At 47.8% G+C, this 25,587-nt stretch overlaps 1 protein-coding gene across 3 annotated transcripts in view; it reads left to right on the top strand.

The window, feature by feature from the left end:
• The window catches only part of MINDY4 (MINDY lysine 48 deubiquitinase 4), a 104,747-nt gene that overhangs the window by 4,540 nt on the left and 74,620 nt on the right, over window positions 1–25,587 (top strand). For all 3 annotated transcript variants that reach the window (XR_010406445.1, XM_045864474.2, XM_045864473.3), the window contains exons 2-5: window positions 1,304–1,423; window positions 5,128–5,363; window positions 8,866–9,112; window positions 12,625–13,052. Coding sequence is in view for 2 of the 3 variants with exons in the window: in XM_045864474.2 (XP_045720430.2) it covers window positions 1,304–1,423; window positions 5,128–5,363; window positions 8,866–9,112; window positions 12,625–13,052 (1,031 nt within the window). In the remaining variant the exon portion in view is untranslated. The remainder of the gene's footprint in view (window positions 1–1,303; window positions 1,424–5,127; window positions 5,364–8,865; window positions 9,113–12,624; window positions 13,053–25,587) is intronic.

The following is a 25,587-nucleotide window of genomic DNA, read 5'->3' as shown; positions in this document are numbered from 1 at the left end:
GGGACTGAGGACTGGCTGCTTCCTGAGGGCATCCTTATCCACTACCCCAGTGGTTTTCAAATGTTGGTGTGTACCACAGTCCCAGTGAGTTTGTGAAGTGTGCCAAGACTTGCTGATCTGAGCTGTTGACAAACATAGAGTTATCCAGCAGAGAGGGGCTCTCGTGGTTTCAGCCTCACTCTGATTGGCAGGAAAGCCATGGGGAGACGCAGATGAAATGGGGGTGCTTGCTATAACCCCCCCTCCTTCCAGTTCATTCTGCCTAGAGCACCCAGGCATACCCCTGCATTTCCCCCAACACATACACCCATTTTTTTGTGTTCCCCCCTCCTCAACACTTCCTTTTTATTCTCTTGGGTTCCAGGTTGTGTTCATACCTCTTTTTTTGCAAATTCTTCTTCTCTCACTTCATGGCAGGCAACAGGTTTTGTCTTGTTTTCCCATCAGTGGGAGCCTCTGTAAGATTGTGAACACAAAGCCTGGGGGAGAAGTTGAAGCCTGGCTCCCTTGTGGGTCTGGATCCATGAAGAGCAAGGGGCTCCCTTAGCGCCAGGCTGAGCTGTTCGGTGATCCATGTTTGGTGATCACCATGGCCCAGTGAGGTGGGCAGGCAGCAGCTTCTGTGGTTATTTTTCAAATGAAGAAGCCAGGCTCACAGGGGTCTAGCCCTTGCCATTGCCAGAGTGTGTCTTAGCTGGGCCTTCTGCCAGGTCAAGCTGGATGATGACAGTGGCCTCACTGGGAACTCAGCAAACGTTTACCACGTGCTTCCAGTGGGCCTCAGTCCTGGCTTTGCCGACTCACACGCCGGGATGGTCAGGACCCCCTGCTATGGGATTCTCCTGTGTTACCTGGGCAAATCAACCCTTGCTCTCACCTGAGAAAGGAAAGGAATCATTATTGGCCTTTTGCTCATTTTTGCCCCTTTAGTTTATTTTTAAAGCTTCATATTCTGTGGTTCCAAATCTAGTGTCAAACCCAGGGCTCCAGCCTTGGGTGAGTCAGTGACCCGAACCTCCCTTTCCTCTTCTAGAAAATGGGCCAACAACTCCAATTTCAGCTCAGCCCATGGAGTTCTTGTAAGATTCAGAATAATAATTGTGAAGCCGTCAAGTGTAAAGGTTATATAAAAATAAATTCTTAAGTCAGTTTTTGGTCCTTGCGAGATCCTTGTGAGGAAGGCAGGATAGGCAGGATAGGAATGATCATAATGAACACCAACAGTCTTTTATTTATAACCATCATCAGAGAATGGAAGGTTTTGATTTAAAATGAAAATAATGATTCAGATTTCTTCCTGCAGGGCTTAAAGAAAACATGTGTGACCATGGACCAGGAACGCCCACGCTCTGACCTCAGCATAAACAGCAGAAATGATCTCCGCAAGGTTTTGCATCTTGAATTTCTCTACAAGGAGAACAAGGTACGTGCTTTGAAGGTGTGGTGTAATGTTCTGGAACTGAGCTTGGCAATGTCAGAGCCCTTATGGGCCCTGCCAAGCTGTCGGAGATGGGTGACAGGAGGCTCGCTGTGCCTGCTGCCAGGGAGAAACAGACCCGGCCAAGTGCTGACAAATCCCAAGTGTGAGTTGGGCTTCCAGGCTCAGTCAGGCCCCAGGCCGCCCCCGTGGGCATATTGCGCATGTGTGGCTGTGAAGCTCACTTTGAACCTGGGCCCTTAATTGTTATTCCCTGTGCTCCCTCCTCCCCTACGAGGCTGTTTTTAGTCAGACTGTACTTAAGAATATAGTATTCAGTTCTACTAAAACTTTCCATTCCCTGCCTGTGTAAGATTTTCCTTCTTCAATTCTGAGTAATAGCTTATTTTTAAGTCTACTGTGACATTTAATTTAGGCAGAAATGGGGCTTGGGGTCAGCTAACCCTGGGGCATTGGAATTGAGATAGTAAATGGTTGGGGGGTGAGGGTGGGGCTTCCCTGATCCCTCCACCTCATCTACCCCCCACCACCTTGATTATAAGCCTCCATGGCACCCTGTAGTTTTCCTTTGTTATGCTGCGCACGCTTATGATAGAGTATGTGTGTGTGGTTGTTTAATTAGCATCCACCTCCCCACTACCTTGGATGCAGCAGGAGGCCAGAGACTGGCATCTCTTTGTTCACTGTTGTATCCTCATACTTAACATGTTGCCTGAGGACATAGCAAATAGTCTGTATGTGTTTGTGGATTATATGATTGGCTGGCTGACTGACTGACTGAAGCTGCAATTCTGGCATCATTGTTTTTTCTGCTATGAAGACAGACTCTTCTAATGTGATTGAAGAATGGGCTCTCCAGCAGATGTTGCCTTGTGGTAGGCCATAGCGTCAGAGTTGGAAAGAACCTAATGATCATGTAGTTTAGCATTTATCATAATTTTTTAAAGAGGCAATAAAATGATATTTCCTGCAGAAGTCCAAACATGTAAAACAAAGAAGGGAAGCCCCATAGTTGAATTGGGGATGAAGAAGACTTACCTTCTTGGTCTTTGGTGCAGCCCCTCAGGACTAGGCTAAGCAGCTTTTAAACTACCGATTGAACGGGGGCCCCCACCTGGGGGAGCTGTGAGCCAGAGAAAAGTGGTTTGTCAAGGTCTCGCAGAGAGTTACAGGATAGGGGCGAGGCTAGAACCAGATCTTCTGATTCCCAGTCCTACTGTAGTAATGGTGGTCAAGCCTCCTGTAATTGTAATCCTTTACTCAAACGAAATATTAGCAGATTGGGTTGGAATGGGGGGTGGCACCCCCACCCCAGCCCTCCAAGGCTGTTTCTGAGACACCTGGAGGAACCCCAGAACAGCTTGAAAACCACCCTCATGCACGTCAGAGCCCAGTGGGTAGCTCAGGCTGAGTTCCCCTCAGTAAAGTGAAGGATGGCGTCAACCTACGGGAACATTCAGGTTGCCAGAAGTCCCTATGCCCCATTTTGATGAGAAAAGGGCAGTGGCAGCCAGGTGCAGTCCTGGCATCGGCTTAGTAAAGACATCAGATCGATGCCCTTCGTCCTTGGTCCCAGGGTGACACCAGGGCCCCCCCGCCTCCTCCACATGTCCAGCTGGAGTCCTGTCGACCCGGGCAGCAGCTTTCCAGCGCATCTCCTTTTACTGCATCGTTTGTAAGGCAGGACTGTGGACTGTACATTTTAGAAAGATTTTTTTCCATAGAAAGTGAGAATAGGTAGCAAGAAAATCAATTAACCATGCTGGTATAGTGGGAATTTTATGTAAATGCAACTTTACTTAATATCCTGGAATCATCTTTGCCATTCAAGTGACTTTTACTTCTCCACTATAACATAGTCTCCCTAAGGTAATAATTATCTGAAGATACTTAAGATGTTTTCATTAGGTCTTGACAAGTACGCTGATTATTTGATTTATACAGTAGTTTTTAGCAGTTACTGTACAATGAATTGACCTTATATATTACAGAAAAATAGATTCATTAATCTATCTATTGCATAATGATTTTGACATTCGCACAAAGCTAGCCTGATTCTAGGAAAGCCCTGAAATTTAATGTTAATTCCAGTAACTTGTTTTTCCCTATTGAGGATACGATATATAAAAATGCCTATGAAAATTGAGGTTTTGAAAAATGGTGCCCAGATTCATATAAAGGCTGTGTCTATTCTGAGCAGAGTGTTATGAAAAGCCATAAAGTATAATTCAGGTTATCTAGGGCTATAAATCTCTTGTATTGAAAGAAAAAGCAAGAAGGTCCAAATAAATTGTGTAACATCTCTCCCCTGATTCTTTTCCTTGTAAGTTTCATTTAGACTTAGACAAAATAGATTTTTTAGGTCCCATACTAAAAAAAGAAAGCTGTCTCCTGATTCTGACTGCCTGATAAATCTGTTGCTGTTGGTCAGAACCCATTTGGCTGTGGATGTTGGTGGTCGAGTTCTGCTGCATAGATCAGGGGGATAGGGAGGGGAAAGCCTGGATGTGCCTGAGGGTCCTTTCTGCGCCAGGTCCTTCGTCAGGCACTTTATTGCTCTGACTGCAGACTCACCAAATGCCCCATGTCTGACCACACTTCCCAGCAGCTTGGTGTCCCTGAACAAGTGGAGTGGGGATTGACATGGTTACATGGCCTAAGGTCAGCCTGTGGATTGCTGCTTGGATAGCTGTGTTTGTCCAAAGTACTTAGGGGACTTTTAAGAGAGATCAGCACTCCGATCTTTGCAATTCTGGCTTAATAAGACACAGTAGGGCCTGGGAATATATATTTTTAAAAACCTCCAAAGATGATATTTGGCATAGTCAGGGTTGGGAAATACTGATGTCATTTCTTTCTATATTTTCTTTTTTTCTATCTTTCTTTCTTTCTTTCTTTCTTTCTTTCTTTCTTTCTTTCTTTCTTTCGAGAGAAAGAGAGCGAGAGTGCGCAAGTGCAAGCGGGGGCAGAGGGAGAAGGAGAGAGAGCATCCTAAGCAGGTTCCACACTCAGCATGGAGCCTGACTCAGGGCTTGATCTCGTGACCCTGTGATCATGACTTGAGCTGAAATCAAGAGTCGAACGCTTAACTGACTGAGCCACCCAGGCGCCCCGATGTCATTCATTTCTAAAACCAACTACTAAAGAGTTTCAGTTTTTTTTAAGATTCGGGTGTAGATTGAGTCAGTCCTGATGGCCTCTCTGTGTTCTTTGCAATAACCTTTTGTGGCTCTGTCCCTGCAGGCCCCAGTGTCCAGTGGTAAATGCAGAGTACACAACCTAAGGGAATACTCAGGTCCCACATGTTTATTATCTTGTAGAGTTAATGATCCCTAAAGATTTAATTTTTTTTTTAAATGAACAGGTATATACTTTCTAAAGTTATTCCTAGGAGAAAAACCAAGAGGAAATTTGCTTGGGTATTTTTCTGTTTTGTTACAGTTGCTCATTAAATCGCCTGACTCATTCATTGGATGTTCGTTCTTTTAGGGTAGAGGTTTTTGTCTTCATCTCTGTGTTATAACATAATGCCTTACATATGACAGGCTGTCACTGGACATTTGCTGAAAGAGTGTATGAATGAATGAGAAGCTGATAAACAATGTCAAAGAATTGGAATAGCCATGTTTTCCACCATTCCCCTGAAGCTGTCCATATGGTTAATGATTTTTGTTTTCTTCCAATGATAGGCAAAGGAAAATCCTCTAAAAACAAACCTTGAACTCATTACCAGATATTTTCTGGATCACTTTGGAAATACTACTAACAATTTCACTCAAGAAACACCAATCCCTGCACTCTCAATTCCAAAGAAAAATAACAAAGTACCATCAAGATGCTCAGAGACCACGCTGGTAAATATATATGACCTTGCAGATGAAGATGCAGGATGGAGAACATCATTGTCTGAAACAAGCAAAGCCAGGTATCTCTTCTTATATTTACACTGTGGATTAGTTTCCTATCACTGCCGTGACCAATGGCTGTAAACTGAGGGGCTGTAATAGTCAGGGTTTTCCAGAAAAACAGAACCAATAGGATGTGTGTGTGTGTATGTATGTGTGTGTGTTTGTGTGTGTGTGTGAATACATGTAAATATATATGCAAATATTGTATGTATTTATACACATATATCTTATTAATTTTATATTTCCTATATAAAGAGAATTATTAATTTTTTTTACTTCCTTTTTTTTTTTTTAAGTAGGCTCTATGCGCAGTGTGGAGCCCAACGTGGGGCTCGAGCTCACGACGCTGAGATTAAGACCTGAGCTGAAATCAAGAGTCGTTTGCTTAACTGATTAAGCCACCTAGGTGCCCCTATAAAGAGATTTATTTTAAGGACTTGGCTCACATGATTGTGGGAGCTGGCAAGTCTGAAATCTGTAGGGCAGACTGGCATGTTGGAAACTCAGGCAGTATTCTGTGTTATAGTCTTGAAGCAGAATTCTCTGGGAAACCTGTTTTTGCTCTTAGGGCCTTCTACTGATAGAATGGGACCACCCATATTATCTAGGGTAATCTTTTTTACTTCAAGTCAACTGATTGTAGATGTTAATCATATCTACGAACTATAGAAATGATCCCTGAAAGTATAGCCTTGATGTTAATCATATCTAAAGAATACCTTCAGGGAAGCATCTAGGCTAGTATTTGTCCAAACAACTAGGCAACATAGCCTAGCAAAGTTGACATATAAAATTTAACCATCACTGTGTCTTTTTTTTTTGTACCTATTTTTTATTGTTATGTTAATCACCATACATTACATCATTAGTTTTTTTTTTAAAGATTTTTATTTATTTATTTGACAGAGAGAGACATAGCGAGAGAGGGAACACAAGCAGGGGGAGAGGGAGAGGGAGAAGCAGACTCCCCGCTGAGCAGGGAGCCCGATGTGGGGCTCGATCCCAGGACCCTGGGATCATGACCTGAGCTGAAGGCAGACGCTTAATGACTGAGCCACCCAGGCGCCCCACATCATTAGTTTTTGATGTAGTGTTCCATGATTCATTGTTTGTGCATAGCACCCAGTGCTCCATGCAGAATGTGCCCTCTTTAATACCAATCACCAGGCTAACCCATCCTCCCACCCCCCTCCCCTCTAGAACCCTCAGTTTGTTTTTCAGAGTCCATTGTCTCTCATGGTTCGTCTCCCCCTCCGATTTCCCCCTCTTCATTCTTCCCCTCCTGCTATCTTCTTCTTCTTTTTTTTTTTCTTAACATATATTGCATTATTTTGTTCAGAGGTACTGATCTGTGATTCAACAGTCTTGCACAATTCACAGTGCTCACCATACCACATACCCTCCCCAGTGTCCATCACCCAGCCACCCCATCCCTCCCACCCCACCCCCCCACTCCAGCAACCCTCAGTTTGTTTCCTGAGATTAAGAATTCCTCATATCAGACCATCACTGTGTCTTAAAGCAACATAAATTTGTTATCTTTCGGTTCTGAGGTCAGAAGTTCAAATTTGGTCTCATTGGGTTAACAGCAAGGTGTCAGTAGGGCTTATTCCTTCTAGAGCCTTTTGGGGGAGAATCTGTTTCCTTTCCTTCTCTGGCTTCTAGCGGCTGCCTACATTCCTTGGCTTGTGGCCGCTTCCTCTGTCTTCAGAGCACATCCCTCCAGCCTCTGTTTCTGTCATCGTGTCTCCTACTCCTGACTCTGATCGCCTGCCTCCCTGTCACAAGGAGCCTTGTGACTCTAATGGGCCCTCCCAGATAATTGAGGGTCATCTCCCCACCTCAAAACCTTAACACATGTGCAAAGTCCCTTTAAGCCACATAAGGGAACATTCCCAGGTTCCAGGATCTGGACATCTTTGGGGAGCCATTATTCAGCCCCCACATTTTGTGCTTTCAAATTCCCTGTTGGGCAGCACTGTTCCTTTCCTCCGGAGGCCTTGGGTGTTCTCCTTGACCTCTCCTGCTCTATCATTTTTGCCTCTGTGAGTCCTTAATGACACTAGACCCTTTCCTGCTTTCTCTGCCCTGAGAGCAGTGCCTCAGTTCCTACCCTCCCCTCTTGCCCGGCCTAGCTCCCACAGGCTCTTCCTTGGTTTCCAGGCCTCTGGTCATCTGCTCCAATCCCCCCTCCACCTAAGATAGTGGGAGCTTCCCACAGACGAGTCAGGCCCGTGTTGCTCCCCTATGGAAAGGCCTTCAAACGCTTTCCCATGGCTTCCAGGGTAAAATCCAAACTCCTAAGGATAGCCTGCAAAGCTCTTTCTGTGATCAGCCTGCATGGCTCACCTGGGCCGGGCCTGCTTTTACAGGCCTCTGTGCTAGTGCCTGGGGCATTCTGGTTATCTCCTGCCCACTCCTTCCTCCAGACTCAGTGCTGCCTTCTCTGCAAGTCTCCGATTTCCCCAAGCTGGTTCGGGCCCCTTCCTCTGTGGGCTCTGCCTCTGTCACAGCACACCCATGACCGCTTCTCGCATGTGTGACCCAGTGCTTGGTAATCAGCAGTGTGGCACAGAGCAGCGGTCAACGCCCTTTAGGCCGGAGTCTAATGGTAGAAAACCTGCCAGCCCATGTCAGAGGAGCGCTGGGCTCTGGCTGATCCATTGCAGATCATAGGTAAGAGTCCTCTTTATCTAGGTCTCTTGCTCCTTCTTGTCATTCCTCCTTGCTTGGCTCACTGTGTCTCATCTTCTTTTGTTCTCTCTTTCTCTTTCCCCTACACACACACACACACACACACACACACACACACACACACTCTATCTCTCTTACTCTTTCAATGCCAAGCAACCCAAGAAGAGAAGCCATCGGCATGCCCAACTTAGCTGAACCTTAACTAAACAGTTGGGGAACACAAAGTTTGCCACACGTCTCCATCTACTAATGTCAATGATGCGCAGTAAGGCTGGGCTCCATGTAGCTCAGGGCTGTATTGAAGGGCTATGGTTTTCTGTAGTCACTTGGGTCTGGGACAAGGATGCTCTTTATATTTGAGGATACAAAATATTTAAGGATATTTGAGGAATCCTATCATGGGTCATCAATTTTGATTTTGTTTCTTGCTTCCTGGTCTTATTTTATAGGTCAGACTTGCCCTGATGTGAAAGTATTTTCTATTCTTTACCTTTAATGATAAAGCACTGGCTGGTTAGAATCATCGCAGATTTATGAATGGGCTTGCTATGAGTGCCTGTTGAATGTGGGATTTATTATCATTGTTAGCTAGTGGGGAATCTTTTTTTTTTTTTTTTTTTAAGATTTTATTTATTTGACAGAGAGAGCACAAGCAGAGGGAGAGAGAGGGAGAAGCAGGTTCCCTGCTGAGCAAGGAGCCCGATGTGGGACTCGATCCCAGGACTCTGGGATCATGACCTGGGCTAAAGGCAGCCGCTTAACCGACTGAGCCACCCAGGCGTCCCATGGGGAATCTGTTTTGATGGAAATATCCCTTTTTTGTAGGCATGACAATCTTGATGGGGATTTACTTGGTAACTTCGTATCATCCAAAAGGCCCCCCTACAAAAGTAAGCCCACCCAAGCTATCCCAGGTGAAAGCCCCGCCGTGGCCCCTGCGTGGGAGAAGATGGACAAGCTTCAGTCGTCAGAGCTTTCCTTGGACACAAAGAGGATGGGCAAGAAGATGAGGCCAAAGTCTGGCCTGATTGTCCGAGGCATGATTACTGGGCCCATGGCCAGTTCCCCGCAGGTAGGTTGCTGCTCTCACAGCTATGGTGAGAGCAGAAAGTGAAAACCCGGCAGGGCTTAAGGAGTTTATTTGAGGGTACTCCACAAGGCAGTCCAAGAAGGGGTCATCTGTGTATTCAGATGGGAGGAACACCTGCCTGTATTTTCTTTGGTTGTACTATCAACTCCCTGTGGGATCATGGGCAGGCCTCATCTCCTTTCCTGCCCTCAGTTTACCCATCAGGTCAATGAGGTGGATGCCATGGCTTTATCTTCCTTTGCTGAGTGAGAACACATCTACCAGTTTTCCCTTTGCCATTCAGGAGTTGGGGCAAGCCATCCAAGTCTAGAGAACATCTTTTTTATTTTTATTATTTTTAAAAATCTCTTTTATTTTTTAGAACATAGTAAAAAGGGAAAAAGAAATCCCAGTCTTTATGGTTTCATTTGCTTTGCTTTAAAAAGAAAGTCTAATATGTCCCATCATTGTTTCATAGTCTTCCTTAAGGAGGGGCTCTGGTAGGGTCCCATTAGGTGGGGGGGGGGCTGAACCAAACGAGAGAATGAATGTAAAAGGAGTTTGTAAAACCACAAAGAAACAGGAAAACAAAGGAAAATCAAACACCAAACTCACAGTGTGGTATTAATCCAGTGAGAGAGCCCGAACAAACCCACATAGGTCATGTGTGTCCGTGGTGGGTCACCCGTCTTCTGGACTGCATGGCTGGATGTGGACCGTGGCTCTGGAGGCCAGCGCTGTTCTCCCAATTGGAATCAGGACAGAAAGAAGCCGACCGTCTCCCTGCCTCTGCCTACATCATGTGGGCAGGGGGTTGGGGGATGGGTTTGGTCCTTTGGAAAATAATGGTTTACTGAGTTATCTGAGTTACTGAGATCTTCTGAGTGTTGACATTTCACTATAAACAATAAACCCACATCAAAAAAGTCACATTTCTTGATGTTACCATCCGATTCGCTGGAAAAGTGTTTAGGTGTTGAGAAGCCATCAGGCTCCCAGTGGCTGAGGCAAGTTTCCCCAGATTTTAATTTTTACCTGACAATTTATATTTTATCACTGACAGTCCATCAGTTGTTTCCCTTGAAACGACAGGCTCAGCTTATTTCCAAGAAAATGCCTGCCGAATACTCAAGTCTGAATAACCACAGTTCGTCTGTCAGTTGTTCCATGGAAAAAACTAGCAAGTTCAATTCACAGCTCCGATGGTTGTGCAAGTGCTGTTCCTCAAGACAGCTGTCATCCTCTGCATCGGGCAGAGTGCTTATGGATGCCTTCCATTTTGCCACATGGACTGTTAAAGAGATGTGTGCCGTGCAGTTGAGATTGAATATAATTAATACTTTTTATGCTTCAGCATGGACAGTCTTAAATTTTCTTTTTTAAGATTTTATTTATTTATTTATCTGAGAGAGAGAGAGAGGGAGCGCATGAGCAGGGGGGAGGGGCGGAGAGAAGGAGAGAATCTCGAGCAGACCCCACCCTCAGTGTGGAGGCAACCTCACGACCCTGAGATCATGACCCGAGCTGAAATCAAGGGCCGGGTGCTTAGCGGACTGAGCCGCCCAGGCGCCCCCAGCATGGATATTCTTAGGTGAAATTAGCATTTTACTTATTTATTTTTATTGCAAGTGGTGGCAAATACCTCCAGCACTAGCTGGTCAAGTTTGGTGTCACTGTCCTGATTTGTGCTATAGGCCAGCAGTTTTTTGCACCCAGTTCATTTGTATTATCACTGCAAATGTCAACACAGTGAAAAGGGCAAATCATGTCATATTATTATGATGAAAATAGGTTTGAGCTCCCTAAAAGGATTTGGGGACCCTTAAGGCCAGGCAGACCACACTTTGAGAACTGGTGGACCAGATGAATGCCAGAGTCCTGTCCTACAATGACATCCAATCAATCACATCCGTGTAGTTGAGAGCCCCTTCACAAGTGAGGTGTGAGGCAGATGACCTGGATCTGCTTTACTGCTGGAAGATTGTCCCAAACTTCTAGAAGGGGGAATGATTGCCTTGGGAGGTGTGTTTTTCCCTTGGGATATCCGAATCCTGTGAAGGGCATTGAAAGATAGGATAGGCTGTCGTAGAATTTCCCCAGGTTTTCTAGAAAGTGTTTTATGGGTCTTTGAGCACCTTGGCCGTACTTTCTTGTTTGCTCAAGAGAAAAACGCAAACTTTGCTAGGTATTTCATCATTTCGCTACTAGATCAGTTCTGCCCTTTTAAAGGATGAGTAAGAGTTTGGGTTCCCTGCCTTTGGCCAGAAGTTTGGCTCTCCTTGGGAATGGTGACTAATATTTCCTTCACTCTGTGGCAGGGGAGGCCCTGGTGGCTTTTGGAGGTTTGTAGTGCCTAGTAATTTACAGTAGGCAAGAATACTACAGAATTAGCTGTTTCTATTCCAGCTCAGGCTTTACCATTTGGTTCAGGGTTATTTCTGGAAATGCCGAGAGATCCCAAATTTTAAACCCAGGAAAAGCCTCACAGGTCTATTCTTGTCCCCTCTACCTCCACTCCCTGACCCTAGGTTGGTAAACAACTTGAGTTCCCATTTTATTAGTTAATCATTGATAGTAAGAGAGGAAATTTCAGTTGACTCCTTTGGAATTCCTTCAAACACTAAGCAAGCCTTGAGTGCTTACTAGGGGTAGGTCACTGAGCTGGGAGCTCGGTGGATACCAGAGATAAATGAAGACTGGCCTCTGCCATTCCTGGTCTGTTAGCAGGAGGGGTGAAGGCCCTGTGTGAGTGGGGACTGGGTAGAGGCTGTGGAGTGGTGGCAGATATTGGTTGACCGCCCTGATGGGTCCGGCTCTGTGCCAGTGCCTTCCATGGGCCTCTCCTTTAATGCCACCATCTTGTGCAAGATAGATGCTACAGGTCCCCAATCCCTCATCCACCCTTTGGGCCACATGTGTTTTGGAATTGAGAATTTCTTTATTATCAGAAAAGCAACACTGTGCACAAACCACATAACCACCTGCAGTCAGATTTGGGGTAGTACCCCATAAGCAAAAAGGACTGTGAGCAACCTCATAGCAGTTAAAAAGAATTTGCCATAGGATTCCAAAAGAAACTTGTTTTGGGAGGTTTTAGAAAGTACAGACGGTGGATTGTGGGCTGGTTATATTACAAGTGAGGGCAGGGCAGGACAGAGAAACTAATAATTTGGCACAAGGGATATGGCTGGTGGGCAGGGGTGTAGGCAGTAGAAGGCAGGCCTGAGCCTGGAGCTTCCCCTGCTGCTGGAAGGTGCTCTCTTTAAGGGGTGAGGGAGAAGGGCTGAGCACGCTCCTGGGCTTATGCAGGTGGAGCACAGTGAAAGCATTACAGAGCGGGGAGCCTGTGAGTACCTCCCCAAACAGTAGGCAGGGTTTTAAGAGGAGTTGGGGATGGATGGTGAACGACGTTCCGGGGAGAGGAAACATCGTGGGCAAATGCTTGTAGTGGGATGGAGTATTTCCTCACCTCCCTTGAAGGGGATCCTTACTGCCCTTGTGCTCGCCCCTTCTAGGATTCCCTCCGCAAACGCTCCCTGAGGCGGTCCCCGGCCTTGAGCAGCACGACCCAGGCCCCCGAGGAAGAGAGCTGGAAAGTGCCTGGGCTCTCCACCCGTGCCCCAGCCTGTCCCACGGCCCAGGAGGGCCTGGCTTCCGGCACTGGCTCCCCTTCCAGGAGCCCCCTGGGCCTGCTCAGTGAGCTGACCTCAGAAAAGCGGAGAACCACGCCCGGCAGCCCCCCTCACTTGTCCGGCAAAGGGCTGCAGCAGAGGGCGAGCAGCAGGTGGCGAGATCTCGCAGAGGATAGCCCGGCTGTGGATGGCGGCCCCGAGGCCAACGGGTCGCCCTTGAAGTTCTCCTTGCCAGGTGGGACTTCCAGGCCGGCCCAGGAGAGGTTGGAAAGGACGTTCAAGAGGCAGGGGAGCCAGCCCCTGCCCCTCAGGTGAGCATGCTGTGCTGAGGTGATGGCCCAGGCCCCAGTGGCTCCTTGGGCTCTGAGAGCAAGCCTGTGAAGCGGAGAAGGTGGGTATGGTCCCTCCACCAGGGAGCAGACAGCCCAGAGCGTACCCACACAGGAAGCTCCAGGGAAGGTTTCCTTGGTCCTTCTTTCTTCTCAAAGTCAAGAAGGCTTTGGCAGATGGTTCCCAGACCGGCCTGCAGCAACATGGCCAGGCTGACGTGGTGTGAGAGGCATTTCCTGTGGGGGACCCCAGATGTGGTTACGCATCAGCGCCCACAAGCCTCTTCTGGGGCATTTCTTCCCCCCTCCCCCATCCTTTTATGCTTTCACAGTAGATCTTGATGATTCCTATGTTGATTGATTTTTCACTGGTAAACCAACCTTACATTCCAGGAATAAATCTCACTTGGATATATTATCTTTTTATATATTGTTTGATTCAATTTATTCATGTTTGTATGTAAATACAATAGAATTGTCTCTAAATTCCTGAAGGGGATTGGTTGGCAAATTTCCTTTCTTGCAACACCCTCATGAGATTGTGGGATCTAGAATACGCTAGCAGGGGTGCCCCTTTTTTCTCTTCTCTTCAAGAGTTAGGCACTTGGGCACTGGTGGTATGTGGCAAGCTAAGTAGATACGTCCGTGAACTCCCTTGGTGACCCTAGGGAAGCTGGGCCTACTCTGCTTAACACATTTCGTGGCTACGTTATCTGATGCATATACATGTAGAATTTTTAATATCTTCGGGATGGATAGACTTTTCTATCGTTATGAAATCTCTATCTCTAGTAATGCTTACTGCCTTTGTGTCTATTTAGGTAGAGCGACCCCGGCCTTCCATTGATTATAGTATATCTATGGGATGTCTTTTTCCATTTTTTTTATTGTATCCATTCTGTAGCCTTTTACTTAGGGGTTCCAACCAAAATCCTATGGGGTTTGCCAGGATCCTTCCCTCTTTTTAAGAAAATTGTAATTTATTCAAACTGAACACGCGCGCGCGCGCGCACACACACACACACGCACACAACCCGGTTCACCCATTTCTCCTGCCCCCCAACTCCCCTCAGCCTTTTTTTTGGTAATACCTTTTATGGCCACAGATTTCCTTCTGAGCAATGCTTTGTTTGTATCCCATGAGTTTGTATGTTATACATTCATATGATTTAGTTTAAATATTTTCTAATTCTTGTTGTGATTTCTTCTTTTGCCCCATAGGTCATTTAGACATGTATCGACCAAAACAAACATCTGGGGTGTTTTTCTGGTTTCTGCGTTTGATTCCTGGCTTCTTTTCCCTTCTGCCATTATACACTCTTTATGATTTCAATCTTTTGATATTTGTTGAGATTTCTTTATGGTCCAGTGTATATTTAAAGCTTGTCTCTTATAAGCAGCATAAATTTGGAATTTTTAATCCTATCAGATAATTTTTCTTTTAGTTGGGATAATTACTGCTTTTACATTTTCGTTTTGTGTTTGTTAGGATGAAAAGATCCACTTCTGTTCCTCTTCATAGAGTAAGACAGTTTTCCCAGCACCTTCTGCAATCTGTTCTTCACCCCATTGATTTATGAAGCCACCTTTATTCTTTCCTAAGTTCCCATTTCAACATGGGTCTGTCTTTGAGCTCTCTATTGTGTTTATTGTCTTTTGTCCTTTTTTAAAAACTAAAACCACATAACTATAGCTTTTATTATTATGGCTTTGTAGTTATAGCTTAGTATCTTGGTAGGGCCAGTCCCCCTTCTTTTCCTTTGTTTTAGCATTGGTGTAGCTACTTATAGATCTTTATTCTTTCTACAGGCCTTTTTCCTGTTACCCAATGTGTGTAGCTTATTTTCCCACAAGAGGGAGAACTGGCTTGTTCCCTTGCTGTAAAGGCCCGGCTTCCAGATCCTGGCTGATCTGGGCTAGTTATTTGTTTCTGGACTTCATTGTCTCTGACTGTAAAATGTGGCCACTGGGTAGATGATTTCCAGCTTTCCTTCAAGCTTATGCATTTTGCTGGCCTAGGATTCTTACTTCCAGAGTCATTCTGGGCCCTCTGCTTCCGTCATCAGATATTTATTGAGTATCTACTGTTTACAGCATACTTAGGAGGTGTGGCACCTGGGCTCTGGAATCTGATGAACTGGACTGGCAAACCCATTCTGCCCCTTAGAACCACTGTGGCCTTGGACTGGTAATTAAACCATTGAAAAATGGTATGAACTTTGTCTTACAGGAAGCAGGTAAAAGTACATTCACAACCTCTCCCCCAATACCAGGCAAAGTATAATTAGGGGTGTTTAACACATGTTTAATAGTGTTGACCCTATATTGACCAGTCAACAAACATTTTGGGGGCTTTGTGTTTGCCTACCACTTACTTTCTATTTGCTGGGCACTATGCTAAGTACTTGTATATATTATCCCATTTGCTCTTTATAATAATCCATTGAGGTGTGAGTATTATTGTTGGTTTTCTTTTCTTTTGTGTTCTCACTAAAAAGTATTCCTCTCCTGAGTTCTGAACAAATTGACAAATCAAAGAAAGGGTATCAGTTAGACTGGAGTAACATACATATCATTTCTGTGATCGATAAGGGGAAGATAGAAGACACAGCAAATCACAATCATGAGGCCCAGTGGGCCCGGAGCTAGACAGACTTGCTCACCTCATGTCAGGCCTAGGGCAGGTCAGCTCACATGGCCACATGGTGGGAGGGGCTGCCCCCCTGGAAAGCAGCTCTCTCTCAAGAGTAAAAGGGTACAACTGAGCTTCATGTCCCCTCTTTCTTTCTTTCCCAGATTAACCAGGTAAGTCATACTTCCTCCCTTTGGATGCAGTGCACAGAGGGGAGGAGAGTAGAGGTCTGCAGGAGGGTAGACTAGTAGAGCTCCCTCCAAACTCCCAGGAGACACTGGGAGTTAAGAATGAGCATCCTCCCAGCACTTATTATCCCGATGTTACAGATGAGGAAATTGAGGCCAGAGAGTTTAAGGAACCTGTCAAGGTTCTGGGTGGAAGCAGGTCCCAGGGCTCACAGTTTGGTGGATGGAGTATGGTTTGGATTTCAGCTGACTCTTGTCCCCTCCGCTAGGCATCTTTGTGCAGTGCACATACTACATAATGGTATGCAGCACCTTTGATTTAAAACCAGGGCCAGAGTAATCTCCCTGCCCTTCCCAGCCCCCCTCCATCAGTCCTGCCCACCCGCACCCCCTCCCCATTTATGTCATTTGATTCAGTAAATGGGGATGTGAGTCCTAGTGTGTGTCAGATCCTGTGAGTGTCTGATCTTCAAGGTGAAGGAGACGTGTGTGTGTGTGTGTGTGTGTGTGTGTGTGTGTGTGTGTGTGGTCATTTTAAAGCACGACAGAGGACAGTGAGGCCACAGCAGAACTGGCTTGTATGTGCAGCCTTGCTGCGTCACCTGGGCCTAATGGAGCTGAGGGAGGTGGCCACGTGGAGCCTTCTCCGGGCCTTGCAACACGGGGCTCAGGGCTGGCCACAGGAGTCCCAGCTGGGGACAGAGGCAGGGGCAGGAGCGGGGAGCATGTGTCCTGGGAGAGAGGGGGCAGGTGCACCATCTGACCCGCTGAGATGTCAGGGAACACAAATATCTCTGCCTCCGGACTCCTCGGATCTGACTCAGTAGCCCAGGGGATGATTTCCTGCTTTGATTTTTGTTTCTTTCCTGTATCCTTTGGTCTCAGAAGACCCTTGGGAACTATGTCGTCTGGGCTCCCACTGTGGGGGTTGTGGCTGTTTGGGATCATGTGGCATGCGTCCCTGGCTTGTCAGGGCTGCCCTTGTGGGGTTTCTGTGATGATCAGTTGGATGTGCTGGGTCTCTGGCCCTGACCTGGTCCCGCAGCCCTTGCCTCGCTCTGCTTCCTGCCATTGCGCTGTGTCACAGGCAGGTACCTTCCTCTGCACCTTTACAGATCTTGCCGTCGCCCACACGCCGGGGCCGGGGCAGGTCCTCGGGAAACCCTAGGTGCAGGACTAAGCACTGGGAGAGGTGTTCTTTATTTATCAGTCCCCAGAGCCAGCTGTCCCAAGCCTGGTGGCTCTCATATGGCACTCTGTGAAGTTTGGTGGTCTGGTTGGGGGTGACCTCACTTGTGGTGCTTACAGACGTCTCCGGGGGGCATGCTGGCCTGTCATTTGTGTAAGAATCCCTCAGAGTGACTCTCTGGGCCTTTTGATGGCTGCACGGACTTTGCCATGGTGGTTTTTCTGCAGATGAGCTCAAAACCCGTCCCGTGGGGTATCTTGCAGTAGGAAGTGGCTCCAGCTTCTGTGTTCCAGGTATGCACGGGCCACGCAAGCTCTGGCACTTACTGTTTGCCCAGTGTCATCACGGTCATGAGATTGAGAGGAATTGTTGGCCTCCCTTGGGGATTCAGCCCACAGCAGTGGCCACAGCAACAGTCTCTAGGGGCCAGAGCCTTTGAGCAAATGCGTGTCCCCTCAGGCAGCTTGAGCCATGGGGCCTTGGAACTTTGGGGATGAAGCCCAGCAGTGTGAGTGCTTTTAAAGATTTATTTATTTGAGGTGGGGTGGGGGGAGACTGAGTGTGCTTGAACACGAGTGCAGGGAGGGGCAGAGGGAGGGGAGAGAGAAACTTTGGCAGACTCCTCGCTGAGCTTGGAGCCCGACATGGGCCTCTGTCTCACAACCCTGGTATCATGACCTGAGCTGAAACCGAGTCGGATGCTTAACTGACTGCGCCACCCAGGGACCCCCAGGAGTGTGTTTTAACAAGTCCTCCAGGTGATGTGCTCCAGGCTGAGGTTGGGGAACCAGTGCTGTAGAAGCCCAGCCTGCGATGGAGGGTCAGTTGCATGTAATTACTGGGGGCGCTCTTAGGAGAAAGGCAGTGGGGGAAGCAGGCCAGGGCAGGGGAAGGTCTCAGCCAGGATGTGGGGCCTCAGTCGGATCCCACAAGGAGCTGAGAGGGTGAATTGACCCAGAGCTGCCCCACCATTAGGCTAGGAGAGGGCTTTTTTTCCCATGTCAGTCATGGGCTAAGGGTTGCCCATCCTGGGCTGCGGTGGGCACTGCGCCACGTCCTGCGTGAGTCTGGCAAAGTGCGTTTCTGTGAAGACGGACGCAGCTGGGAGGCGTTAGTAGCCAACATGGACAGCAGCTGAGATGGGCGTGCTGAGACAAGGGGGTCTGGGCGGGCCACTGGCGTCTTCTCTATTGTTCTCGTGGCTCCTTATACACTCGTCCAGCCCCTGGTGTTACAACAGACAAGCTGCAGAGCCTGTTCATGGACATCACCTCTGGTGCATAGGATGCCCTGGTGAGGCAGGCCAGGCAGACAGACCCTAGAGGGGAGACTGGCATGAAGCCCGATTCAGGCCCACAGGCAGCCCCTCCCATCCTGATACTGCAGCGAACCATCACTGGCTTCGTGGCTGGTAACCTCCTGTTGTATCAGTCAGACGGGAGGAGCCTCCAGAGCCCTTTCTGGGGCCGCACTCACCGCTAGGGATGCAGAAGGCGGGGATGGCTCCCTGCCTCTGAAGCCCAGGGCCTGCCGTGAAGCTCTCCATACTCGGGTGCTAGATTGTGGCACTCTCAGGGCAGTGGAAGATTGGAGCGGTTAGGGAGAGCTGCTGATGGGGCAAGGGGGCCTTGGGCTTGGAGAGGCCACGTGTAAGGCAAAGACTTCATGGTGAGGCAGTAACATCGGGTGAGGAATGTGATTCTAGACACCGCCATGGCCCCAAAGTATCAGTGACCCTGTCTCTGTGTCGATTCCAGGACTTAGTGACTAACATGAGGGGTGCCCCTGGCGGATTTTTCGGGTTTTGCAGAATGGACAGTAGGTGGCGGCAGATCTTCATCCATCTTCTCGGCTCCAGCAACCCTTGCTGGTGATTTCATTCAGCAGGCACTCACCAGATTCCTACCAAGGACAGTGCATGGAGGAGAGATGAGTGAATCCCAGCCCTTTCTGGGTCACCTGCCCCTCCCAGGCTCCTATCATGAGCGGGCCGATCATGAGCGGGCCGGCCGGCACACAGATGCCTGGCCGCGTCCTGATAGGGAATGAGTAATGCCGTCTGGGGCTTGGCAGGGGCTCAGCCAAGGATGTGGTATTTGTGGTTTATTGACTGCTCCCCATACCCGAGCATCCCGAGTCTGAGAACATCTGCACCGCATGGGATGAGTAATGGGTGGAATTCCCATTTTAATTTATCTCTGCACATTATTTGGACTTTATGTCAGACTATAAAGGTTCGGAATTAGCTGACTCTTGAAACATGCACAGTACGCAGCGGCTTGCTGGGTGCCAGTGGCCCCGTGTGGACAGGTGGCCTGCCCGGGGCTCCCGTGCTAGTCCAGCTCCCCCTTCATAGCTGACTCCGGGGACCTCTCTTCTGCGTCGGGTACGGCTGCCCGTGCTCAGCTGGTTCTCCTTCGCACCTCTCCCCCACATCTCCCCTACGTGTGTGCCCCCCGTGCACGGTGGAATACCAGTTCTCTCTCCTGGATGCGGTCCTCTTCCTAGCATGTGCAGGAGAGTAAATATGAGACACTGCTCCCATGCACGTTACAGGCCACTTGGAGCCATGCGGGACGGGGCTAGATGCCCCTACCCTGCGCGGTAACTAGCTGCTGGGTAGCTTCGGCTCTGGAGCGCCCGGGTCTTCTGCCCAGTGCATCTCCCGGGGCAGAGAGACTTCTCCAGATTCCCTTTGAGATCCTCCAGAGTGTGGCTAAAGAGGTGAGAGCACGTCTGCACATCTTCTTGGAGGGGTGAGTGGTCTCATTTTGTCCCTCTCTGGACATCAGAGTGACAGCTCCGAGATCCTCCTCTGGCCACATCTGGCCCTTGCCAGCTCTGCCCAGGGCGCATGTCATTGGCACACAGACTGAGAAGCTGTTCTGTGCAGGGGAAGCACTGCTGCTGGATGGAAGGAGGCTGTTAGGGCTCAGGGTAATTTTTGGGCGATGATTATCAGCAGGGGAAGTATATGGAGATTCTTCTTCCTGGGTGCTTTTTTCCCCCTCACTCCATCATGCTTATTTGCTGGTCTGCCAGTTAGCTCCCTAGACCCTGGCTACCAGAACTGCAAAGCGAGGTCTATCTAGAGGCCGCGACAGGGCCGGATGAGAGTGAAGCAAGCCAGGCATTTAGGGTGTGGCATTTAAGGGGCACGCATTCTCAGCATGGCTCATCTGCAGTGCTTAAACTGATAATTTTAAGTAGAATTGGAACAATTCAGACTTTATCCTCAAGTTCATTTGTTGGTATTCATTCATTGACTCACTCATTTTTTTCATTCATACATTCATTTAACCAACCAACCATCCATCTAACCAACCCACCAACCCACCAACCCCACCCATTACAACTGTGATGTCCTATATTTAAGTCATTTTGAATGTTACCTTCTTTAGGAAGCTTCTTCAGATCTCTTCCCTGCTCCGACCCCTGGACATGGCCCCCTTCTCATACTCCTCACAGCACATGCCACACTGAAGAGAGCTGACAGGCCACCTTGTTTCCCTGCTGGACTGTCAGCTGCCTGAGTATGGCAGTGAGTTCTCTGTGGCCCTTCCTCCCTCAACTTTGCTCAGAATTGTTCCACACTTATGGGATGGAGCTGAATTATTCGCTTTGCCTTGAGGAGAGGAAAGTGAAGTGTGAGGTCTTCCTTTCACTCAAGGAACGTGCAGAGGAGTGGATGAGTGATCTTGCAGACAGAAGAAGACCTAAAAGTAGCAGGCAACATCTCTGCCAGGCTAGGTGGATGGTGCCCACTCAGGTGCCACAGGGTCTTAGAGGAGGGGGTGCTCTTGGGCTGGGCCTTGAAGGGTGAGCAGGGTTGGAATAGCCCAGTTGGGTAATAGCCAAAGGCCTCACTTCTGTACCTGGACATACTCATCTTTCTTCTCCACTTTCCTCCAAGCTTGAGATTTCTTGAAAAAACTTGCTGGTATCCCTGGGAATCTCGTTCCTCAAAGCTAAAGCAGCTCTCTTACTTTTCCTCAGCCCTTTGTTCCTGGGGCGTGTCTCGGGTCCTGTTGTATTTGCAGGCAGTTTTGGGTGATGTGCACGTATGGGGGCTTATGGAGAAGAGAGCCTAAACTCATAGCTTTCCCTAAGGATTGGGAAGGCACTGTGATTTAGGGAAAAGATGAGCATCTTTGTTAGCACCCTGAGGATAACTCTGGTAGGCTGACTGCTGGGGCAGAGAGAGCTGATGTCTTTCCCCTGCCAAATCCCTTTCTGTTCTGATGGAGGGGACCTTCCTCTGTGACCCCCCCAACTGGTTTTCCCAAACAGCAGCCGTGGGCTGGAACACTGCTGTGACTCACTCAGGCTGGTGCCTCTACCGTAGAAAGATGGTCTTTGATCCCGAGTTCTGTCAGGGGCATTTTGGTCAGAGTTCTTCAAATCACAAAGATGACCTGCCAGGGCAGTTTCCTGTATAGCTGGATTCCATGTGTGTGCCTTATTCCAGAAAATTCTACTTTGTTTTCTCTGCTCATTCCACAAGAAGTTACTAAAGCCATAGGATTCCTTCCATTTCCTGTTGAGGCCACTTTTGTAACCATGGGCCCCTCAGAAGTGGAGCCTTTTCCTAATAGAGTAAACAGTTTCTGATCTCAATCTAAATGCGTGTCACTTAATTCAGTTCAACAAAACATTTATGAAGTGTGCCTTGCTTGTTTGAATAGTGTTGGAGAGAGAGGTGATGGATAGGTTCCTGCCCCACAGAAGCTGAGACAGCCATGCAAATGACTGTCCTACAGGATTAAAAAAAGGCAAGTGACAAGGGGACAAGGGCAGAGAGCCATGGAGCTAGGGTCTGGATTGTTTCAGGGATAATGAAGCTCTTGATATTTATTGAGTACTCACATTTGGCAAGTCCTGTGGTAAGAGCCTTAGATGTGTTACCTTATTTAATCCTGACAGCCACACTGGGAGAGTTATTGGCTTCATTTTATAGGTGGGGAAACTGAGGCACAGAGTAACTGACCAGTCTGAGTTCATGCAGACAGTCTGGCTCTAGGAGCCTCAGTCTTAACCACTATCCTTAGGCCCCTGTCTTGGGAAGAAGGGGTGTTGGGATGCTGACATTGGTGAGACCTTAGAGAGTTGGTCTGACAGTTCAGGGAGCAGACCCATCCCAAGCTGAGGGGACAGTGTGAACAAAGGCAAAGAGGTGGGTGCATTGGTGTAGCTGGAACCGAGGGCATGTGTCGGGACCAGGGGGAGAGGAGACTGGAGGACCAGACTGTGCCTTGAGAGCTGGCTCATAGAGCAATAGAGGGATAGAAAAGTCTCTCAAGTTTTCAGTTATGTGGGTGTTGTTTTTTTAAAAAATCAGTTAGAGTCGTGCTTCAGGAAGATTAGTCCAGGGGCGCTACAGGCCTGAGCAGGACGACCGGTTGCAGGAGCCAGACCTAGAAGGCGGTATGGGCTCTGAGCTGACTGTGGCAGCGGGGCGAGGAGCAGGGCACCTGGGAAGAGAACCCATAGGACTTAGCTGTGGGAGGCTGGGCGTGCAGGGAGTAGAGATGGGGACCCAAAGGGGAGGTACTGGCTGGGTCACGAGGTGATGAGGGGTCGGATCCTGGGCATGTCCAGCTGAGCTTTTGTTTCCACAGTCAGGGGTGGGACAGAAATGCAGATCCTGGGAAATGTCGGATGAAAAGTGTCTGGGAAGGGCTGGCATGGGACCAAAAGCTGATGTCCTTGGAGGGATGGACACCACCAAGGGTGCATGATAAAGGCACCTGGGTCCAAATCCTGCAGGGGAGAGCGATGTGTTTGGTGTGATAAGGAAAAGCAATGGTCAGAGCAGGAGGAGAACCGGGAGGTGAGAGAAGAGAGGGTCAGGAACTTGACAGCTTTGGACCCTTCGGGGAGGTTGGGCAGGTCACCAGGTCACATGACAGAAGTAGCTTTGGAGAGAGCTCTTTCAGTAGGATATTGGGGGCAGAAGGTCAACTGCGCCAGCGTGAGGAATAGTGTGGGTGAGGTCAGATAGGGAGAATACGGAACTTTTTAAAAGTGTAGAGGTGAAGGGACAGGATGGCAGCTCAAGAAGGGGGAGGGTTAGGGAACAGGGTCCTTTTTCCAGGATGGGAGAGATGTGAGCATGTTTGTAAGCCCAGGGCTGGGCGCCAGCCACAGGGGAGAAATTGGCCGTTCACAGAGACTCTGAGAGGCAGGAAGTGTGTCCTTGGGCGGTGTCTGGGAAGGGCTGCACAGACAGTACCAAGATTGATTTTCTGCCATACTCCGTGATGGTAATTGATGTTGTGATGATGGGCCCGGGGCATTACAAGTTCTCAAAGTAGCTTTTAAATCCCCGGTGAAAGAGCCAATTCTGCTCAGCAAAGTTTTTGAGTTATTTGAAGTTTATTCCAATTAAGCAAAGCTTTGTTAAGTTGTTGAGGACTGCTGTTTGGAAAATATGGCATTTTATTGAATTCTGAGACTTGGAAATATGGCTCCCCATCTTTAACAGATTTAACAGGTCTCAGCGTGATGAGCTTGAAAGAAGCTGAGATTTAGAATTGGACAGATTTGCCACTCACTAACAGGGTGACCTTGGGCACAGTGTTTTTGTTCATCTCTTTGTGGCTTAGTTTCTTCATCTAAGAAATGGGATGATATACCTACCTTTATGGGATTGCTACAAAGAACAAAAGAAATAATGTATATAAAATATTTGGCCCACAATAGTTAACGAATGCTAGCTTTCTTTCCTACTATTTGGTTATCCAAAACACCCTGTTTCTTAAGTGGATGGATGTATTCCTGAATAAATGGAAATTTTTTAACAAAGGGATGAGACGTAAGCTTAGAGCCAGATTATGGGAGGTTATGATGGTCAGAGAGAAATGTTTAGGTCTATTGTATGGGCTATGGCCAAAGGCAGTGAAGACAAGAGCATGGCCTGGTTCCTGTGCCTCAGGACAGGTCTCTGTCATGGGGGCCAGACACCTAGTAGGTCTTCAGGGAGTATTTGTGGATTAAATTTGCCTTCCATTAGGCATTTCTTCCCCTTTGCACTGAAGGCCAAGGTGAGGCTGGCCAACATTTGAAAGCTCTGGAGGTTGAAACAGATATGCGCTCCTGCCTTTCTCTTTTCTAGAAGTTCTTCCTAGGCCAGGTGTGGACAGTGGGGGACATGGTAAGCTGCCCTTGGCTGGACCCCTATGGCTGGGGTCCTCCATGTCAAGGCTTCCACACGGGGCCCCAGGGCTTCCTTCGGTTCTGTGAAAATAATGAAGAGAAATGGGAAGTCCATGAGAGGAGGATGGCATTCCTGTCACTGGTAGTGGTGCTTCGTTTGGTCCCAGTGTCACTTTGTTCAGCTTTTCTGCCTTCGGGTAAAATTTCTTTTGAATGAGAAAAAAAAAAAAAAAAATCAACCCACTAGAAAAGTCTCTGAATGGAAACCATGACCAAGTTCTCTGCCATCCTCTGAGACTGGAGGCTCTTTTTCAGGGCTTACAATCACCTTCATAATTTCATGTTCATCTCCTCATGGAGCAATGGCCTACTGAGCATTCACAGTCCAGAAGCTACTCTATAGAAGGCAGATAAACTTATAAGGGCATTTTGACAAGTGTCTAAGAACCAGTGCCCGCAGAAGTCAAGGAAATCCATCTGGGTTCTACAACCCAGAGTCTCCCCCACACCCCCGACCCCCTCCCAGCATCCTGACAAATCTCAGCTCCCTTTCTAGCCTCGATGTGGATGGTCAGGGATCCTTTAGAACCCAGTACGCTCCTGGGAATATTTTAAAAGAAGAAAAAAGAAGTTGAAAGTATCCTTTTTAGATAAAAACCAAAGGCAAAGCTGGCGCATTTAATAAAGACATTACGATGGATTCATCCATCTTTTAAAAGAAAATAACTCCAAAAGGTGCACTTACCAGATGCCAGGATGTGGGAGAGCCTAAACAAGAATCCTTGTTTTAAAAAGTGTTCTCATGCAAATAAACCCCACACGGGTTTTGTAGGAGACTGTCCTTGTTCTTAGGAGATACAGGCTTGGACTCTTTAGGGGTGACGTTATAATATTTTCAACTCACTTTCAGATGGTTCAGCAGAAAAAAAGAAAGTGTGTGTGTTTCTGTGTGTAGCATGTGTTTGGAGGGAGGAGGAATGGAAAGGGGGAGAGCAAGAGACAGAGGGAGAGGGGAAAAGCAAATATGGTAAATGTTCATTTGTCTCTGTAAGTGAATGGTATACAGATGTTCATTGTATTATATTCTTTCAGTTTTCCTGTAGGTTTAATATTTTTCAAAATAAAAATGGGAAACACACATAGGAAAAATAGGAAAAATGAGTAGTCAATAGAATCTATCTTTTGTCTTTCAGTAAAGATCCTAAAGTAGTGTAACAAGGTCGTAGTGTGTCCCTAAGGGTTGGAATCTGGGCGAGGTGATGACATAAAACACAAGGCTAGCCCAAGAAGCAGCTAGGGAACACCCCAACATGCCTGGTGAGAGGTGTGGCGGCCCCTTCCCTGTTACCTATG

This window comes from Mirounga angustirostris, unplaced genomic scaffold, assembly GCF_029215605.1.
Source record: "Mirounga angustirostris isolate CCGP_5_RB_7025 unplaced genomic scaffold, mMirAng1.0.hap1 SCAF_12, whole genome shotgun sequence".
NCBI classification, from domain to species: domain Eukaryota; kingdom Metazoa; phylum Chordata; class Mammalia; order Carnivora; family Phocidae; genus Mirounga; species Mirounga angustirostris.
Note: the sequence above shows the minus strand (reverse complement) of the source record. Positions and strands in the feature narration are given on the sequence as shown.